The sequence below is a fragment of the Lynx rufus genome, unplaced genomic scaffold, assembly GCF_022079265.1.
Source record: "Lynx rufus isolate CCGP_SWC_20201006 ecotype Redwood Valley unplaced genomic scaffold, mLynRuf1.p SCAF_2, whole genome shotgun sequence".
NCBI lineage: Eukaryota > Metazoa > Chordata > Mammalia > Carnivora > Felidae > Lynx > Lynx rufus.
In genome coordinates, this window is record NW_025814834.1 from 215,496,132 (window position 1) to 215,518,226 (window position 22,095).

General features: G+C 41.1%; 1 protein-coding gene and 1 pseudogene across 4 annotated transcripts in view; one reads left to right on the forward strand and one right to left on the reverse strand.

Annotated features, from left to right (window-relative positions):
* The window catches only part of KIF1B (kinesin family member 1B), a 146,755-nt gene that overhangs the window by 105,196 nt on the left and 19,464 nt on the right, over positions 1-22,095 (reverse strand). For all 4 annotated transcript variants that reach the window (XM_047083099.1, XM_047083101.1, XM_047083098.1 and 1 more), the window contains exons 3-4: positions 1,501-1,577; positions 564-743 (exon numbers count right to left, since the gene is read on the reverse strand). In XM_047083099.1, coding sequence (XP_046939055.1) covers positions 564-743; positions 1,501-1,577 — 257 coding nt within the window. The remainder of the gene's footprint in view (positions 1-563; positions 744-1,500; positions 1,578-22,095) is intronic.
* On the forward strand, positions 6,743-7,382 carry LOC124514810 (transmembrane protein 126A-like; annotated as a pseudogene).

Here is a 22,095-nt window from a genome sequence, read left to right on the forward strand (position 1 = left end):
TAAATACCTGGGTTACAACTCTTCTCCATTCCGAACAATACAAGGCCAAAGACACTGCTCTTAAGAATTCCCAGACCGTTCAAGCTTAAAGTGTTAGCATTAAATTAATAAGATAAAAGGAAAATATCTCTGAGAAGGCAATCAAAAAACAAAAATAATCTCATGCTTACGAGGTGATCTATATATGGGACTTGGGGGCGGGGGAATCAGACCAGCAACAACACTGGTGTCCCCAGGACTCAGAACAGAGCATGGCACATACTACCACTTTTTTTTAAGAAGCTGGTAACACGGGTCAGGAGGTACAATAACCAGGCGTGGGGGTACAGCAAAATCTTTACAGAACGTCAACTTCCCCGCCTTTAAAGACGGACATGTATACACACCAGTCTTTTTCCACCAGACTGTTAGTTACTTTGAGAGAAGGGACCAGTGATTTATTTTTGTGCCTCACATACAATAGTCCCTGAATAAGTGTCTGCTAAGTAAAAATAACTATTATAGCAACTGAAGACTAAGAGTAATAATAAACAGAGGTCTTTTGTCATTTTTTGCTTCTTTACCTGTGGAATGATGCCAGCCTGGCTTTCTTCTTGTTTACCCATCATTGTATAAGATTTCCCAGCACCAGTCTGCCCATAGGCAAAAATACAGACGTTATAGCCCTCAAAGGCATGTAAGAGCATTTCCTTTCCAATGTCATTGTACACGCGGTTTTGAGATGCAAAACAGGGATCTTCAGGCTGGAAAGATTAAAAGGAGAAATCAATGGCATTTTATTTGTGTACTTTCCTATGTTTATTTGATTACGTCTATAATAAATCAAAAGTGTCTGGAATCTCAACAGTCACCTAAAATGTATTATAAAATTTCTTAGTTCCTCCAACACACAGTTTATTTTTCTCTTATTAAACACACACACAACCACAGTCATCCAGGTCACAGCCACACGTAAAAATACCTACATGAAATTACCTCACTTGATTACATTTCACTTTCCATAATCTTAAAAGTATTACTCTTCCATTCATAGAAGCTGCAAGAACATTTTCTTAAGTGGAAAATGGGACTGAAAGATCAAAGGTCAAGTCCATATATAGAAATACTCCTCTGCACTCACTCCAGGTGGTGTGGCTATTTCTCAATAAACCCAGCTCCCAGTGACAAGCGTCGACCCCCCTTCACAGGCCCCTTCCCTTGGCCAGCAGGCTTTGTCAGGAGTTTGAAACCTTTCCTACTCCAACACAAAACAAGAGGAAAACCAAAAAAACCAGGAAAAACATGTAATGAAGAGTTGCAGAAGCAAGCTCTAGTTGAGGAACAATCCCCAGGAGCCTGCAAGACTGGGGGTCCTTTACCAAGTAAGGGCACTGCAAAGGGCCCCGCTCTCTCCGTTTCCTGGGTGTTGGGCATCTTTGCTTTCCCTGTGGACCTTCGAGCGCTTTCACAACTGCTCCCGGCCTGCCCCGCTCTATTGCGCCGCACCCCGAGTATACGCACCGAGGTGTGCGACCAGTAGGAGTAGTCGAAACTGAAGGACTTTGGAGCTTCCTTTGGGTTCTTTGGGTTAATAATACCTAGAGAATGAAAATGATTTGATTTGATAAGTCACTCAGTTACATTTTCTTTAGTTCAACATGATGTTATGCTGTAAATTCAAAACACCCAAATCAGGAAATTCATACTACTGAATCCGAACACGGAAATGTAAAAATTTTTTAAAAAATCACATCTTTAATAGGTAGGATCTGTCCACAGAACTTAAAAGAATCAGACCAACAACATTCACCGGGTGCCACCAGGATTTAGAGCACAGCCTGGCATACAGTAGGTGCTCAGGAAATATTCACAATTTGGAAATGGGCCACATTACTATTTCAAGGTACTTCATAAAGCTTAAAATATTTCAATACATCAGAAATAAAAATTAGAAAATTACTGAATCGATCCAACTACTACCTGAAATAAACTCTTTTTAAAGATCTTATTATTACTTTAGAAAAGCATTTGATAATGAAAGACAGTCTTTTTGCTGAAATCCACAGTTGATAACCAAGTATACGTGTACATGTGTGTATTACGTATGTATACAGTAGAACCACACACCACAAATCTTCTGTAGAACGTTACAGAAAGCAAAATTACTTCTTGACTGCAAAGCACGAAGCCTTACCGCCAACAGTGAAAATATTTCTCGAGTGATTAATCCAGTCACACTCTACTTTGGGGACTGACTAAATGCTGAAGTTTCGCCTCTCTTCCTTTCTCTTACATACAAAGCTTCAGCGTCTCATATTTCACATGGAATAGAATCTTTATAACATGTGGTCACGAAATCTCCTCAAAGACCAGACATCTCAACCAATCTGCTTCTCTGGAAGGCATGGCCACATCCCAGGCTATCAGTGAGATCAGGATTAAAAATAAATCTGTCCAGGGCAGCTGCTGCTCAGGACATAAATAGCAACAGTTGCTACGGTGCTTAGTTCTCTCTCGCGCTGGATTCCACTGGGTATGGCCACACAACTTATGTTCAAACCTCAAATGCTGACGGAGTATTAATAAGGCTCACACTGCACATAATCATGTGACAAGCAGACATAGTTCTAGAAAGAACATCTCCCCACACACAAATGGCAACCTAAGCAAAGAAGTGTGCTTCTAACCAAAAGGCACTAGGGACAAGATTTAAATAATAGCCAACACTCATGGAGCACTTACTCTAAGCTCTAAGACCTTTCTGTGTACTAACCTATTTCATCCTCCCAGCCACTAAAGCACATAGAGGTTTCATCACTGCCACCATATAGATAGAGACACTATCACAAAGAGGTTAAATAACTTACCCAAGACTATACATAGAGCTAGCTAGTGGCAATCCAGGATGTGGACTTGGAGAGTTTAACTCCAGAGCCCACACTCTTAGCCAAGCACCCGTCATCTAAAGGCTATTCCCTACATGTATCTACTGTCAAGGTAGACACAGGCATTTTTATGCATACGCATACTTCATGTGTGCGTGTATGCGTATGCACATAATCACCCCCCCCCCAAATTACATCACAGACATTGCTCAAAACTCTCCTTACCCATTTAAAACTAGGAATTATGAGGATTACAGTTCCTAAAAGATGAAAGACTACACACAAACTCTACCAAGAAAACGGAAATCAGTGTCATGTGAACCAGATTCAGGTTTCAGGGGCTCAGCAATAAAGACAATGACGAGACACAGGATATGACCTCTGAAGCAGTCTTCACCACTCAAAAACATGGTTAAAATAAACACTTTGTAACCTATAGGAAATGTGCTGTCATAAAACTTCATTAAAAAAAAATTTTTTTTTAATGTTTATTTGAGAGAGAGAGAGACCAAAAGCAAGTGGCGGAGGGGCAGAGAGAGAGAGAGAGAGAGGGCAACACAAAATCCGAAGCAGGTTCCAGGCTCCGAGCTGTCAGCACAGAGCCCGATGCGGGGCCTGAACTCACCAACCATGAGATCACGACCTGAGCTGAAGTCAGACGCTTAACTGACTGAGCCACCCAGGCACCCCTGTCATAAAAACTTTTAAGCCATACTTCAGTCTTTTAGCTACTCATTGGTGGTACTGATTCTGCCAAGAACACTTAAGGGCTGGTTTTCAATCCTACCTCTTTGTTCTCTTTTTCCTAGTAAAGAAAAAGAAACAGTACACCAGTGAGTAACTTCCTTGATTCACTTGAAATCCTTTTCCTCTTCCTTAAGATTCCCTTCTTCCGGATCTTTGAAACTCCTGAAACTAATAAAGTTTCCTAACTTACAGATTTGAAACCATGCTGCCTTTTAAGTAACTGCTTGTATGCAGACAAAACCCTTTTTAACATAAATAAGTAAATCAAAATATAATTTTAAAGGGCTATTTGCATTACAGTTATGTTAAGCAAGATGAAATTATCCACAATATTTTTTTAAAATATTTAATTCCTAAATGAAAGATATTTACAGAAGACACTTCAGAACAACGTAAAACTCAGTGCTGTTGTTACCTGTTTGAGAGGGTAGTGTAAGCAGAGAGCCCCAGAAGGCATGGATAATTTCTATGTTAACTGGGTAGTAGTTAAAGGATAGTTTGTTTTATATTATTCTTTTTTAGAAAATGCATTTTTTTCTATTTTTCAATATATGAAATTTATTGTCAAATTGGTTTCCATACAACACCCAGTGCTCATCCCAAAAGGTGCCCTCCTCAATACCCATCACCCACCCTCCCCTCCCTCCCACCCCCCATCAACCCTCAGTTTGTTCTCAGTTGTTGTTTTTTTTAATTTTTTTTTTCAACGTTTATTTATTTTTGGGACAGAGAGAGACAGAGCATGAATGGGGGAGGGGCAGAGAGAGAGGGAGACACAGAATCCGAAGCAGGCTCCAGGCTCTGAGCCATCAGCCCAGAGCCTGACACGGGGCTCGAACTCATGGACCGCGAGATCGTGACCTGGCTGAAGTCGGACGCTTAACCGACTGCGCCACTCAGGCGCCCCTGTTCTCAGTTTTTAAGAGTCTCTTATGCTTTGGCTCTCTCCCACTCTAACCTCTTTTTTTTTTTTTTTCCTTCCCCTCCCCCATGGGTTTCTGTTAAGTTTCTCAGGATCCACATAAGAGTGAAAACATATGGTATTCTGTCTTTCTCTGTATGGCTTATTTCACTTAGCATCACACTCTCCAGTTCCATCCACGTTGCTACAAAGGGCCATATTTCGTTCTTTCTCATTGCCATGTAGTACTCCATTGTGTATATAAACCACAATTTCTTTATCCATTCATCAGTTGATGGACATTTAGGCTCTTTCCATAATTTGGCTATTGTTGAGAGTGCTGCTATAAACATTGGGTGTTTTATATTATTCTTATATTTATATATGCTTTGTACCGTCTTGAATATAGGAAGTGTTCCTAATAAAAAATTTTGGAGCTCCCAACTCTACAAATGAAAAGAAAAAACTGTTATAAAGATAAAATATCAGAGGGCACCTGGGTAGCTCAGTTGGTTGAGCATCCGACTTCAGCTCAGGTCATGATCTTGCAGTTGGTGAGTTCAAGCTCCACGTCAGGCTCTGTGCTGACAGCTCAGAGCCTGGAGCCTGCTTCAGATTCTGTGTCTCCCTCTCTTTCTGGTGTGTCCCCCACCCCCGCCACTCATGCTCTGTCTGTCTTTCTCAAAAATAAACATTAAAAAAAAAAAGATAAAATATCGGGGGGCATATGGGTGGCTCAGTCAAACATCCAACTTCAGCTCAGGTCATGATCTCACAGTTCGTGAGTTTGAGCCCAACGTCAGGCTCTCTTCTCTGCTGTCAGCACAGAGCCCACTTCAGACCCTCTGCCCCCCACCTCTGTCCCTCCCCTCCTCTCAAAAATAAACATTAAAAAAAAAAACAGACTTCAAAAATTATTTAAAAAAAGAAACTACTTGGGTACCTGGGTGGCTCAGTCACTTAAGCACTGGACTCTTGATTTCCATTCAGGTCATGATCTCACAGCTCATAAGAAGACTGAGCCCCGAGCTGAACTCTGTGCTGACAGCAGGGAGCCTACTTGGGATTCTCTCTCCCTCTCTCTCCATACCTCCCCCACTCACGCTCTCTCATGCTCTCTATCTCTCAAAATAAACTTAAAAAACATTTTTTAAGTTTTTTTTTAAAAAAAGATAAAGTATCAATGACAGCACTTGACCTCATCAGAGGTTCATGAACTCCACCATTACTTTCACAATGAACTAATAATATGTTCTCAATGTGCCAAAGGTTTTTTTCTTTCTGAATTAGTAACAGTTGAGATCTAACTTACTTCCTTTAGCCCAATTAAGAAACAGGATGTTTCAACATTAATAAAAGGGGGGAGGGATAACACAGTACATATAATGGAAAGGGAATGGGATTTGGATCAAAAGACGGTTTAGAATATGTTAATATTCTAAATACATGACAGACCCTTAATATTTAGAATTTTTTGTCACCTTGGGTATTGCTGCACTTTTGAGTCCTCCCTAAAACTGAGATCATACCTAGTTCACAGGATTAAATGAGTAAAGCAATATGCAAATGCTAATTTTGAAAAATAGGTATTTTATCATGTTTTTCACTTGGTGTTTTAGTGGATACAGTCCATAGTCCTTACACCAAAGTTAGGAAAGTTCATTCACTAATTGATAAAATAAGCTAAAGCAGAACATAAGAATTCTATTTCTCGCCAAGAATCAAAACTACGTTGGGGTTCTTTACCTGTGCCACCAAATCTCAGGTGTTCCTACCACATTATAAATCCCCTTCAATATATGGACTGCGTCTTGTGGATCCTCTGCACCAAACACACATTCAGATGCATGTCCCTCCATTTGTCATGTATAATTTTAATTTCATTAAATCCCATACCATTTTTAGAAGCATAAAAAGAAGAACAGTACACACCTGTGCAGATTACACATAAAGTATCAGTTCATTTTATCAACTTTCACAGAAAAAACACAGAATTGTATTACCAAAAGATTAGGCACTATTTAACACAGTGTAAGAATGGAATAAGAATAATTAATAATTAATTAATGCTATCAATAGTAATTCATAATATCTTCAACATATAAATTATTTTCACTGCTGACCCGAGTCACGGGTCAGCCAAAGATGGCTGCGTTCAGGCTAGTTGAGCAAAGGCTGGAGTGAACCCCAGCATGCAGAGGAGGGTTGTGAGCAGAGCATAAGGCCCAAGATGAAAAATCGTGAACCAGATGATAACTGTCAAGGAAGATTTAATTTTCAATATCATAACCAGAAAAATTAAGCACCTCCCAGAAGCAGAAAGGAATCTATCTGAACATGGATCAGTTTATATCGGACTTAACGCTGCTCTCTGTGGTCTAATAGCAAATAGTCTTTTTCGACGCACCTTAAACGTGACACAGGCTTGTACAGCTGCTGGCTTACCAATGGCAGTGATCCCATTTTTGACTGCGCATGCATCTTACAAAGGTTTTGCAAATCTACCTTTGAATACAGGTGATTTGAATTGTGAAACCTGTACCATAACACGGGGTGGACTGGTTGGTCTTGCTTCTGGTGGTCTGTGCCCTGTTTTCTTGGCTATACCCGTGAATGGTGGCCCAGCAGCCAGGTATGAGTCAGCCCTGCTACCAGAGAAAGGAAACAACTTACTGGACTAGAATTTCTAAGCTCGTCTTGAGAAAGATGTTATTTCCCATTTTGCTCCAGACCATGTTTGCCGCATACCTTGGATCTAGACGATATAAGTTAGTTATAAAGGCTCTTCAGTTACCTGAACCTGGCCTAGAAATTCAGTGATTGTTAAACAACTTTGTACACAAAAATAAAACTGTAATGTATGAATAAATGTCTAGTGTATAAATAAAATAAATAAATAAGTAAATAAAAATAAACTATTTTCACCAATGTAAACGCTGCTACAAACGCAGCATGCCTGCCAGGGTCACGTCTCAACAGTGTGCAGGCTTTGTTTAGGATAAATCATCTTTTTTTTTTTTTTTTTTTTTTTTTACAAGAAATGGATCCCAGGAATATTTTGAGGGCTAGAGTCAGAACGTAACTCTTTTAAATGCTGTACACCTCATATTGTTTTATTTTCTATAAAATCACCTTTCATGGCACTTTTCAAGGCCCCTTTTAAGCAACTTCCACACCTCAGGCCTCCCCTCCTATGAAGACTTCTCCGGACACACAGTATACTCCAGACCTGGACCTACCTCCACAAGCAACTTTTCACAGATGACCTCAAGAAGCATCTCCGGGCGCCTGGGTGGCTCAGTCGGTTGAGCATCCAACTTCAGCTCAGGTCATGATCTCGCTATTCATGGGTTCCAGCCCTGCATCAGGCTCTGTGCTGACAGCTCAGAACCTGGAGCCTGCTTCAGATTCTGTGTCTCCCTCTCTCTGCTCCTCCCCCACTCAGGCTCTGTCTCTGTCACTCTCTCAAAAATAAAGAAACATTAAAAAAAAAAAAATCATCTCCAACTTTCTTCTCTTAACACCCTACATCTGATCTATCCTGTCAGCTCTACTTTCAAAATGAATCCAGAATCCCATGGCTTCTCCAGCACCACCGTTACCACCCTGGTCCAAACTACTGCCTCCTTCACCAGAAGACAGCAGTAATTCCTAACAAGGCTCCCGGCTTCCCCTCCCCCTCCCCCCCGAGCCCCTGGAGAGTCTTATCCCCACACTGCAAACGGTGGTCCTTTTCTCAGACGAACCCAGATCACATCCACGACATGCCTCTGGTGAGCATTCCGGTGGGGTCCCAGCATACACTGAACAAAACTCGACTCTCCCTCTGAGCTCCTGTCCAGCTACTGGAGTGATTCACCCCCTACTCCAGCCCCACTGCCCTTCTTACTGAAGATATACCCTCACTTCAGGGCCTCTGAACTTTGGCTCTACCAGGAGTGCCACTCACCCAGGTGTGTGAACAGCCCACCCCCTAACTTCGTACAGGTCTCTGCTCACATGGCATATCAGATGGCCCTTTTCTGGGCGTGCCTTCACTCTCCATCTGCTTTCCCTGCCTTACTTGTCTTCACTGCACTCCTGACTACCTGACTTATCACGAGTCACTGGCATGCAGGTTCCATGACACCAGAACTTCTGTTTCATCCACCACTATATTCCAGTTCCGAGAGCACCTGCCACATAGTAGATTCTCAATATATACCCAAAGACCCAATGACTATGTTAGTTTTATCTTTCCTTACAGATTGTCACTCCTTTGTAGCTGGAAACCATGACTCCTCTTTCTGTATCACTCACTGTGCTGACTTCCTAAGTAGCTGATGCTTGTATGTGGACTGGTACATAGCTCTCTCTACAAAACTTGCTTCCTGAGTCTTTTCTTCCTGAGCAGCCAACTTACTCACCTTCTGGCAAGAAACATTAATCTCTGGGAGAGGAGGAATCTAAATTCCAATCTCAGGAGTAGAAATACAACTTTCAGGAAACAGCAGTAATAGGTAAACAGGGGACAGGAGAAAAGATGACCAGGTTTTAAACAGGAAGATATGTTGATGGAGGTCACCAGGAAGGTCAAGGATAAAGGAAAATATAATGGAGGCAGGAAGAGTGGGGTAGGTGTTGGAAATCCCTCTCCTTCTCCAGGTCTTGAGAATTGTGTCTTACAGTATACATGTCACAGGAAATATGGACTTTCATATCAGACAGAGGGTACCTTACCATTCAACTTTATTGCTGTAAAATTTTCTCCAGTGTCCTACATATAAAAGGCTTGCCCAGCCTAAGGATTCTTATGTGGGTGTGAAACAGATTCTTGACCTCACACACAAGACACACACCCAAGAGGCAGTGCCATATGATAAACACCAACAGACATAAATAAATGCTAATATTCTCAGTACTCATCTTCCCAAGCACTTCCTCTGAAACATACATTCCATCAGAAGGGTGAGGTACACTGGCTGAGTCACTGGTGAATAGATCATAACTACATCTAGGTGCATCAAAGATCTTCAACAAAACACTGTTAGATGGCATCCACCTGAACAAGTTCATTTTCCTGATCTTTCTGCCTGTCTTTGAACAGTCCCTGCCCCTTTGCCTTCTACACTTTTACTCATTGTGCTCAGCTTTCCAAATCTCCCAGGTTGGCTAGAAATGACGCTAGTTTCCATGCTAACGTTAATCTTTCCCCAAAGAAGCATTATTGCAAAAGATCCCAAGACCCTACCTTAAGAAAAGAAAACTTAAACAGCACTTTCATTCATTGGGCATATTTACTGAGCACAAAACATTTATTAAGCACAAACTATGTGCCAGGCACTGTGCTGGGGATAAAATGGCAAACAAACAAGTTATTTCTGCCCTTCTAGGGCTAATAGCCAATGGAGAAGAAAGACATACAATCACATAAAATAAATGCTCTCAAATTATAATAAGAGCCACGCTAGACAAGCATGGGGTCCTATAAGAACACATAAACAGGTAAACTCTGATGTGATAAAACAGAGAAGGCTGGGCTGAAGGATAAAGGAGATGACTAAGGAAAGCGCAGAGATAACAACAGCTAACACTTACTAAATGCTTACTATGTTCCAAACACTGGGCTAAATAAAGCATTACATGTATTCACTCATTTAATCCTCATGATAACCTTACGAAGTAGATACTATTATCATCTCCATTTTATATTTGGAGCACCAGAGAAGAAGGCGCTTGTCCCAGGTCAGGGCCTAGACTAAAGTTTGGAACATCTGGCTCCAAGGCTCCAAACCACTGGGCAACATGCATCCCAAGTCAGAGAGAACTGCATTAGGAAACCCTGGGACAAAAAGAAACATGTGGCATCCGGATTCCAGTTTGGCTGGTATGGCTCAAGTGTAGTGAACAACAAAGGGTTAGAAGCACTGAAATCTCAGAATCAAATCACAGATGGACCTCAAGGAGCTGGTGAACCCCTGAGCAATCAGAAGCCACTGGACTGACTTGACTACAGCATGGAGAGTGGACTGGAGGAAGGCATGAGTGGAAGTATGGAGACCAATTACACAGAACACAACCACCACTGCAGGATGTTTAGGAAATTTTGCCATTTACATAACAACTCCCATGAGAACTGCATTTGGCATCAGAAATCCCTAAGTTCCACGATGTAGCATTTGTGGGGGCAGGGAGACAGAAGGGTCCATTCTGAGATCAAAAACATTACGTCTCTTGATCCAAAACTGAATTTTATTTTACAATATGACCCAATGTTTGGGGTGCCTGGGTGGCTCAGTTGGTTAAGGATCTGACTCTTGGTTTCGGCTCAGGTCATACTCTCACAGTTCATGAGACTGAGCCCCACATCAGGCTCTGTGCTGACAGCGAGCAGCCTACTTGGGATTCTCTCTCTCTCTTTCTCTCTGCCCCTCCCCTCACTCACACTCCCTCATTCTCTCAAAATGAATAAACTTAAATATATGTGCATATATATATACACACACAAATATATACATATATATACATATATACATATATGTATATACATATATGTATATATATATAACCCAACAGTCAATGATCAAAACACAAGCTGACCTAGAAAATATTTTTAGAAGATGTTTTCGGGGCGCCTGGGCGGCACAGTCGGTTAAGCGTCCGACTTCAGCCAGGTCACGATCTTGCGGTCCGGGAGTTCGAGCCCGGCGTCAGGCTCTGGGCTGATGGCTCGGAGCCTGGAGCCTGTTTCCGATTCTGTGTCTCCCTCTCTCTCTGCCCCTCCCCCGTCCATGCTCTGTCTCTCTCTGTCCCAAAAAACGTTGAAAAAAAAATTTTTTTTTAAATAAAAATAAAAAAAAAGAAGACGTTTTCAAGGATTTTAGCAATGAAGGAAATGGAATAGTATAGAGGCTTTAACATACCCCTCTATGTATCCATTATTATCCATCTATAACTTGGGCATATAACAAATTATTTATGCCTCAATTTTCTTACCCGTAAATGGGTACAATATTTCCTATTTTATAGAACTGTTGTGAAGATTAATGACTAGCCCATGTTGAAAATTCTAACACAAAGCAAATGTTCAAAATACTCCTTCATTTAACAAATACTTGAGTACCTACTATGCCCAGACGTGAAGCATCTAGTGAAAACCAGTCCCTTATCTTCAAGAAGCTTACATTTTAATTCAGAAGTCAGATAATAAACTAAAAGAGACAGTATGACCTGGGTAAAACAAAAGAGAGGAGATATAAGGTGACGGTGGAGGTGGCAGGGGTGGCTCTTTCAGTAAAAGTGGGCAGACTGCCACCTCTGAGAAGGTAATATTTGAGCAGGGACTGTAGTGACATTTAAGGAAAAGCAAGACCACCAGAGTAGCCAGAAAAAAGGAAGTAATAATGAGACGCCAAATCAGATAGCTAGCCAGAGGCCAAATGCTGTGGCCCTGTGGCCAAGGCGAAGATGTTTAATTACATTCCAGAAGTGACAGGAAGCCAATGAAGGATCTGAAGCACAGAGGTGACGTGCTCTGATTTACATTTCCAAACAGGACTCTGGCTACTGTATGGAACCAAGAAGCTACTGCAGTACTAGCTCTCACTACAGAAGAACAGGGTTCAGGACACAATGTGAAGGCAGAAGAGACAGGCCTTACTGACGGACCGCAGGTGGTCTGTAAGAAAGAGAGAGGGGGCCAGAGCGATGCCGACATTTGGTCTGACAAACTGAAAAGAATAGGTGAGAAAGAGCCACTTGAGGCGCACAGGGAAGAGAAAACACCAGTTCTGCTGAGGACATGGTAAGTTTAAGACTTCTTAGGCTTTCAAGTAGGGTTAGGTTGGCAGCTGAGTGGACAAGTCCAGAGATCTACACAGAGGTCAGTCCAGACTGCAGAAATGAATTGGGGAGTCATCATCACCTCATAAAACTTAAAGCCTTGACCCTGAATGAATGAAATCACTTAGGGGTCCGTCTTCTCTGGAGACAGAGGAGAGATCAAAGAAAAGAGACAGAATCCTGGTGCGCTTTGAACACAGGAAGTGAGGAAGAAGGCAGAATGGCCTGTGAGGGAGGAAGGCAATAGAGAGAACCTGGGGACCAAGAGACAAGACAGAAATGATCCAAGGAGGAAGTCAAGCTACGTCACCATTCATTATTACCATGCTTTTATTACCACAACCATTTCTGGCCCCACAGGAGGAATGAGTCCCCGTTCGGGTGACCTCCTGACTTCCCGAATAACTCGTTCTGCTCACCCTCACCTCTGTGCCTGAGCCCCCTTCATCCAGATCTCAGCTGGTTTCAAGGCTGTCTTCTGTAAGTCCCCTTCACAGGTTAGAAAGGCAGCTTCAGCACTGAAGTCTGAGTGGATCCCACCCCCAGGATCTTGCATTTCTCTCTCCCTAGGCCTTGCACGCCTTTCCCCTTTGTCCTCACACTTTTTATTCCTCATGCTGTAGCCCAGCTACCTTCGGAGAGCCGGAGAAGAGTGAGAAACAGGACAGCCTCTTTCATGGGAAGGCTTACCTGATGACCCTTATCCAAGATACATGGAAATGCCTTTAAAATGATTACCACAAAATGTCCTATAGGTTTTAGTTTGTTGATGGACCATAAGACCATCTTCTCTTTCTTAGAGACCCTTCCAGTCGAAATTGGCCTCACAAAGTCTTCTGTTAAGTCCTCCAACTTGACCCCTTTTTTCCTTTGCTTTCTTCCCAACTTTGTTACTGCAGCATTAAGAAACAGGAACAATGTTTTAATTACTAAGCCCTAGAAAACAAGGCAGTCAAAACAAGATTGGTACTTAAAAGCCTTTATATTCTCCAGAATAAATTTGTTTATCTAATATTTCAAAGTCTCTATGTAGCAATTATACTGTTGTTGGCAAACTATTAAAGATCTTGCCTGCAACTACAATTAACTTATCATTGTGGCAACACTGTAACTTTATATTAACTTTTCGAACACAGCAATGTTTCGGGCTTGTTAAAAATCCCAGTGACGGGGCGCCTGGGTGGCTCGGTCGGTTAAGCGTCCGACTTCGACTCAGGTCATCTCACGGTCCGTGAGTTCGAGCCCCGCGTCGGGCTCTGTGCTGACTGCTCAGAGCCTGGAGCCTGTTTCAGATTCTGTGTCTCCCTCTCTCTCTGCCCCTCCCCTGTTCATGCTCTGTCTCTCTCTGTCTCAAAAATAAATAAACGCTAAAAAAAAAAAAAATCCCAGTGACATCTTCAGTACAAACTTCCTCTTCCAAAATATACCCAAGATATGAGGAATACTGCACAAAATAAAGCCATTTGGTACAACATTTATATTCCCAAACCATAAAACCACAACCCATAAGCAGCTCCCTCCTCTACTCAGAATAACATATTTCCAAAATATATTAAAATGGTATAAAAGCATATTGCCAGAAAGTAGAATTGAGAAGATCTATAATCACAAAGTTCCTTAATCATTTAAAAGAACAAACTTAGATTCCAAATCCTATAAACAATATAAACATACTTACTATATGTGTTCACTATTCAATCCCAGAGTAGTAAAAATAAATATAAAACGGGAAAAAAAAACTCTACCAACTCTGTAATGTCACAGTGCCATCCTCAACTGGATATAAAATAAATATGCTAGCTATAATAAACATTTTTTAAGATTTTATGTTTTTTAAAGTAATTTCTCTATACCCAAAGTGGGGCTCGAACTCACAAACCCGAGATCAAGACTTGCATGCTCCCAAGACTGAGCCAGCCAGGCACCCAAGTAATAAACATTAAACAAGCCCCCGACTGACATCTCTTCTGCCCTTCTAAGCAAATGCTCAATGACTGGGAAAGGAGATGCTCTGGAAGGCCTAGCTCTCGCTCAGTCCAAACGGCACAAAGACGGCGGAAGTAATTATAATGCCCTGTTATTCACAACTACCTTGCAGCAAGAACGGCATCAAAATAAACTTTCATGTAACAGTTAAGGTCAAATTACACATAAACTGAACTTCTACACAGAATAATAAAACTGAGGATTTTGAGAGGCAGTATGTGCTGCAGAGAGGTTAAGAATGAGGTTCTGGAATCAAACAACTCAATTTCATTCCCTAGTTCTCCCAAGTTCTGGATGTGCGACCCCAGATAAGTCATCTGTGAAACGGGGAAAATAGGAATCTCTCCCCTAGGATTATTGTGAGCACTGCATGAGGTAAAATCTGTAAGTGCCTGATTGTGGCTGGCACAGCTGAAGTGTTTATTACTGCTTTTGTTGTTGTTAATTACTAATCATGGTTTGGTTTTTTTCCCCAATAAAAAGCATTTAAAAAGCTGCTTTTGTTCTTCCCTTCACCCATTTTGCTTCCTCAAGTTTATCCACAGTTATAAAATGAACTCTTGGTATCAGACCAGGAGAACGTCACAAGGAAACAGCAAATGGAGCTCAACCACTCACATAGCTTCTGCTAACTCTGGCCATATAGTTTTCTGTTCTGCCCAAACAAAAAGGCTTCCCAGACATTCCCTACCTCTCCGGGCCCTACTCCTCAATTATTCACATGTCTCTCGATGCTTTCATAAGAGTCATCAGAGTACTGTGATATTTATCTCTAAGGCTCTGAGAGCCTGGTGGCCTGGTGGCCTCCCAGCCTATGCCTGCTGAATAACAAAAACTTAATTTCCTATAGTTGCTCTCAAAAACCTAATTTCGTGTTTCCTACTCCTACCACCGGGATGTCCAGAGCATTCATCCCTAAGCAATACAACTAAGAACTGTTTTTGGCCTACTGGAAATGATTTTGATAAGATAAGCAACTGTTAATATACTACCAAAAATTAAATCTAAGTACCTACCTTGCCTACCATACAAACAGACGGAGGTGGCAGGCCCTTCCCCGGTCTCGCTAACAGCTCTCCAGACTTTGCTAGCTCCCATCGCAGCACTTCACGCTTCACTGGGCAACCACCAAAAGCAATCAGCACCATGTTATCAGCATGGACTTTGAAAAATGAACTCCAAAACATCTCTGGAGAATTGCAAAGAAGGCATTTAAAAAGGAAAGAAAGGAAAATAAAAGAAGAGAAAAGCCTGGGCATGGTTGCTCTCCCTTTTGGAAAAAAACATCAAATGCATCTATAAGGGCCACATGAAATAGTTTAGATTTAATTAAGGCAACCTCAAAAGTCCAGAACAATCAGATGCAAAGCAGCCAAGAATGAGGACTAAATTTCCTGCAAGACTTCAGCTGGTCTTCTCTGCCCTGTTTGGAATCCAGATGGTAGATTTTTTAGGTAATTGAAGATGTTTAAATCATAAAACGTAATAAAAAGCAGTCGCAAATACACAATACCAAAGGCCTCCTCCAACCTGGAGATAGGTGCAATTGTTTCCGCCTTTAAATTTATATTCCCATTGAAAATAACAATCTAGGTACCAAAACTAATTACAAAAAATTTTTTTTAAGAAATAACTTTTCAAACACTATCCTATGCAGCATACCAGATTCTACTGGATCCTCACCAACAACCCTGGGATATTAGGGTGCACTTGCAACATTTCCACTGACTAAATGAAAAACTTTAGGCTCAAGTGTCTGATCACAGAGAAGGAGCTAAATAATGTACAATTTACAAACACAATCAAATCCGTGTAGCCACTAAGATCACATTCTTGCAGAATACGTGGGGAAATGTACCCAATATGCTACTAAGTAAAAGACCAGATGCTTGACAAAGGGAGAAGGGAGGTCAATGAACAGACTTTAGTTTTTATTCTGAATGAAATGGGAAATACCTTACAGTTTTGACGGAAAAAAAAAAAAATCCAACTTGGATTCTAAAAGGATTGCACTTGCTGCTCTATTGAGAAAAGAGGGCTAGAAGACAGAGGTTAAAGCCTCAAGACTTGCCAGGAGGTTACCGCGGCAGCGGCTCTAGAGGTAAGAGTGGTCTGGGTCCCTTCTGAGACAGAGCCCACAGGCCTTTCTGATGGAGACAGTGCAGGAGAGAAATCAAGGATGGCTGCGTGATTTTTGCCCTGAGCAAACCACAAAGACAATTTCCACTGAGTGGAAGGAGGAGAGTGCAGGGAAGCAGGACTGAAGAGAACACACTCGGAGTTCAGTTTTGGACGCGTCAAGTTTGAAATGCTTATCAAGCAGGAGAGATGCCAGGTAAACGGCTGCATACGCTGCCTTCAGAAACAAGTCCTTCCCCACCTGTGTGGGGCTTACACTTTTCTTACAGCAGGCCTAAGAAGCAGTTTTAAAGCTCAAGTGTGTGATAACAGGGGATTAGCTAATATACCAGAATACTGAACAGCCATTACAATCATGTTCTTGAAGAATACTTAAAAGAATGTGCTCAATAAATTCATGATAGATTCACTCAACTCATCTAAAAGAGGGTACATTCCAGGGATACATTCCAGAATGTCAGTTTAGTAAGTTGCCACATGGGAAGTCACTGTGTCAGATGTAGAAGAAAAGACAAAGTACGTTTTGGGCCTGAGGGAAAGGAAAGCAAAAGCTGCCTTCAAAACTACAAGGGGGCAGAAGAGGGGTCAGGTGCACAGCAAAGTCAGGGGCCAGCAGACAGAGCTAGATTTAGAAGGCTAGCCTCAAAATTCATCTAAAAGTCGTTCTAAAGGACACACTCAGTTTCCACCAACTCCAGCTGAGTAAATATAGTATTACTTCCGGGCACTCCTACTCCCCCAGCCCCAACACACACACACACACACACACACACACACACACACACACACACCCCGCACCCCCCTCCAGCTGTAGCTCCAACTCCCAACTAGAGGAAAAGTGTTTCATTTCAAAACTTTAAAAAAGTTTCCATGCCACTGGCACCCAAGTTGATTTCAATATATTTTACTGAACTCTGCTTCCAGCACCACATAAGTCTCGTCTTCTTGCTGACCTTCTCGCAGTCCAGTAACTAAACGAGCTATGGACATGTAACTTAAAAAGGAAACATTCCTCTCCTTGGAAGAACAGAGTGACAAATGTCTAGAGGACTTCAGAAAGAGGGGGCGGGAGACAAATTTCATGGGCTTGTGCCCATCATACGATACACCCTGGTCACTGATATTGAGAGGCATGGGTATACAGTAGCTCTATGTGCAAGGTGAAGACTGTTTTCTCCCTTTGTTTGTATGCTCTTCCAATTACTTAGTATACATATAGTAGAGAGAGTCATTAAATATATAAATGTATCAAAGGTACAAGCTGCGACAACAGAACAAAACCCCAGGTAGCCACCAGACAGCTCTAGAACATGATTCTCACCCCTGCAGTGCCACTGTGTCCTCCCAGATCTCTCTGCCCGCCACCTCATCTCTGAGGCATGCTGAATTTTGTCACCATTGCCTTACTTTTCTTCACAGTTTTACCCATGTGTTTGTAGGGCATAAAGAATATAGAGAACAGCTTTGTATGTTTTTGAGATTTACATAAATACACCCATTTCTTTCGCGACTTGCTTGTATAGCTACCATTTGCTTATAATTTGTGTGTGTGTGCACAGTAATTCTCTGTTGTGTTCTATTTTATGTAAGTGTACCATGATTTATTTACCCATCCCCCTGTTGATGGATATTGGGTTGTTTCCAGTTTTTTTCTCTAAGAAAAACTAGTGCCATTAAGAGTTTAAATGCCCCAATCTTCAAAGCAGTTTCAGTGACTCGATGAAATGCACTACACTGGCAGCAGGCCACAGAGATACAGGACTGGGCATGAGTGAGCCACGGAGTTCACAGAATGCATGCTGACAAAGGGTGTGTTTAAAAATATCGAGCATTCCCTCTCTGAGGTTAGAGCACATGGTGTGGAGGAGAAGTGCTGCTGAAGAGCTGGCCTCATCCTACATCTCCAGCCACACTATGAAGCACTCCGGATGCTGTGTTACAGAGCTTATGACTTATCCCAGAAAAGACTTCAGGAGAATTCACTCTGATTGTAGGTTACAAAATGCATTCAGATTTAAAAGAATTCCTTTCAAAAGTCTTCCTTTCTAAACCTCCGCTTTGTCCCCTGCTCCATCCCAAATTTCCATTAATGGACATGAAGTCATTCTTCGTACCAGTTGTGATGTACAGTATTCCATTTTGAAATGTACATGTGTGAATGAAAAAGCCTTTAAAAATGTACCATGTTAGTAATTAATGGCGGGGGGCGCGGGGGGGGGGAGACAGGGTCCCTTCTACCCACTAAGATTTGGATACTGAAAAACAAAGAAGACCCCAAGCAACGAAGACTGATAAATACATAAAGGAGACTGACCAAAGGGCTAGCTACAGACAGATTCCTGTGGTTAAAGGCAAAGCAAAAGTATTATAATTTAATACCTAAAGGACCATGTGAGAACCAGCTTTACCTACCCTCCTGTTTTTCAGCAGGGAATTAATGCAGTTTCAAAGTCTTCAGATTTACCATAAATGTGAGCAGTTCAACTATTAATTTTCCCCCACTTTCCTTTTTAGGAGGAATTAGACAGACACACACACACACACAAACACACACACACACACACACACACGCACACACACACAGCTTCCAAAGTGGGAAAACTTGGAATTTAACAGGATATTATTAAACAAAGCCATTTATATGCACTTAGTCTCCAAAATGTCAAGGCAGTAACATTTATCTGTGCCATGGAAAATATTCCCTCTGAGACCAGAAAGTGCTTAAATAAAGCTGCTACTGCTCAGCTTTCAGATCTGGCACATTCCCTAAAGTACTCTTCAGCCTCTTCTACTTTGTCATAAGAGACCTTATGGCAGGAACGTTCCACTGCATTCCGTGTGCAATCAGCTATAATCCCTGTGAGCAACAGTCCAGGCCAGCTTGCCAGCACAGCAGTCTTTTAATGCAGCTAACACATGCGGCTATAGCAAATTCATTTCATTTTTTTCAACAAAATGCAAGCTTTCTCCCATTCTTAAGCCCAACTTTTTTTTTTTTTAAATAAGCCACTAATGCTTTCTAATGGAGCAAGTAGTTTGCTTAAAATCTCTCACATAAAAATTACGTGGATCACATTTTAGCCAAACTGCTAAGAAACTGCCATAGAAAACTGAAAACAGAAATAGCAAACAGTGGCAGAAAACTGAAACCACCAAAAATCCTGGAGGAAAAGTCTCACTCAATTAATTAGTCTTCCAAGAACAAACACCTTTCAAAGGAACCAAAATCACCCCAAAACTGCTAAGCCACAGCAAAGTAAGTATTTAGCTAGAAAACCAAGGCTGATTCATCAAATGAGGATTTCTGCCTCGGTAGACTAATGTTGACTTCAAAGTCACAAACTTCTCCTGCTGTGTGCAGAGAGGCACGGGTCATCACCGGAAGAGGGTCAGGAATACCATACGTGGTTATAACACTATTAAATTCTGATACCCTGCAAGTTTGAAATTTTCCCTGAACATGCTGGGTGTTTAGTTTAAATCTCACTTACTCCACAAGGTCCAGTTGAAACGCCCCATCATCTACGTACCTTACGCGTGCCCTTTGCCAAACTCACATCTGCACGTTTTAAAACCCCTACTTGTGGCAATTATCACTTTGATCACTTTGACTTTGTACTGAGCTTCTTTCGGTATGTCTGTGTCTTCCACCGCAAACTTTTGAAGACTCTTTAGGGACAAGATCCTACGTATGGTACATACAACTCTGCTTCCTGCAGACTCACCTTATAGCAAACTCTCAAAAGAGAAAGGAAAAGAAAGGGTAAGGCAGAGCAGAGCCACTCAGTTTGCTGTGTACAACGGTTTTGAACCAAGTATGATGGAAAACCCTTTGGTAGTTCAGCACTGTGCTTAACATGGTCCATAGGCTGGTTGTCATGTGACTGGTACAAGGTACCCAGGCCTATCATAACCAAATTATTACTTTTAATAAGAACCATTTCTTCATTACTATTTTGTCAAAAGATACCTCAATATATTCAATAATTCTGGAGAGATTTTTGTGGGAGATAAGCAAGAATGAGTGAATAGAACTTAGATCCTCACAAACTATAAAATTTACGGTCCTATCCTCAAAAGGTGCACCACCAGAGATCTTATTTTCTCCTCAGTTTGCTACCTACTACAAGTGAAAACATGGTACATTCTCCAGCCAGAGTGAATATCATATTCGGACAATTTTATTTTTCCCCCTAAACTGACAGTATTTTCTATACACTCAAAATAAAAAGGTCAAAAAGAGAGTTATATATCTTAGAAACAATGAGCTCGAACACTCATATTTTATTACCCGTTAATAATTTCTTAGTGAGCTTTTAATCCTTATGATCAAAAAAATAACAAAGTCTGAAAAATCTAGCAGACCCAGATCTACTTCTCAAACTATCCAGAACTACAGAAAATCCTTTTCATTTTACAACATACTCTTAATAGTTTTATTCTCCTAGATAGTCAATTGAGCACTTTTTTGATATTCTATTTAGTACTCAGCATACCCATTATACATATAGTAGATACCTACTAATACATAAAACTTTATTAACTTATACAGATATTTTTTCATGTTTAAATCTCAAAGGAAACAACTCTTACAAAGGAGCTATATTATTCAGGTATTTAAAACATACACTGCTGGGGGAAGGGGTGAGAAAATAAACAAAACACTAGTCAGTGAAGACTGAAATATAAGCTACTATTATACCTTATCACTAATTAAAAGGGTAAAAAGCTATCTTAGAAAAAGATGCTGTTTGCACTCTCTCCGGAAGGAAAGGAAACACAAGTTGCTTCTAGGGAGGGGAACTGGTTGACTACATGATGGGTCAGAGGAAGTGTTTACACTTGTATATTCTTTGTACCTTGTGAATTTTATACCATGTGAATGAATGTTTTATGGAGTCACAAAAAGAAAAAACTCAGGAGAAATTAATACAATGCTATTTGACTTTGTATAAACTTACAACCAATCTATAAAATGAGTTGTCATCAAGAAAAAAAAAAAAACACGAGTATCATTCTTTATACTAATAAAACGTTTTCATTTATTTTTGTTATATAATTAATTGATTTTTGTATCTCATGAATATGGCCTTCTAATACTCATGTTCTTTCTTTTTTTTTAAGTTTATTATTTATTTATTTGGGGAGGGAGAGAGACTGAGCATGTGCACAAGAGGGGGAGGGGCAGAGAGACTCCCAAGCAGGCTCCGAGCTATCACCACAGAGCCCAAGGAGGACCTTTATCTCTTGAACCATGAGAGCAGGACCTGAGCCGAAATCAAGAGTTGGATGCTTAATTGACTGAGCCACCTAGCTGTCCCCAATACTAATTTTCTACTTAAAAGTTTGTAGTAAGATTTTTAGGGTGCCTGGGTGGCTCAGTCAGTTAAGCATCCGACTCTTGATTTCAGCTCAGGACGTGATCTCATAGTTGGTGGGATGGGCCCCACCTTGGGCTCTGCACTAACAGTGCAAAGCCTGCTTGGGATTCTCTCTCTCCCTCTCTCTCTCTGCCATTCCTTTGCTCATACACTTTCTCTCAGAATAAATAAATGTAAAAAAAAAATGGTTAATAATAAAAAAATTTAACACTCTTTAAAAAAAAAAAAAAGAAAGAAAGTAGCAACAGACACTGGG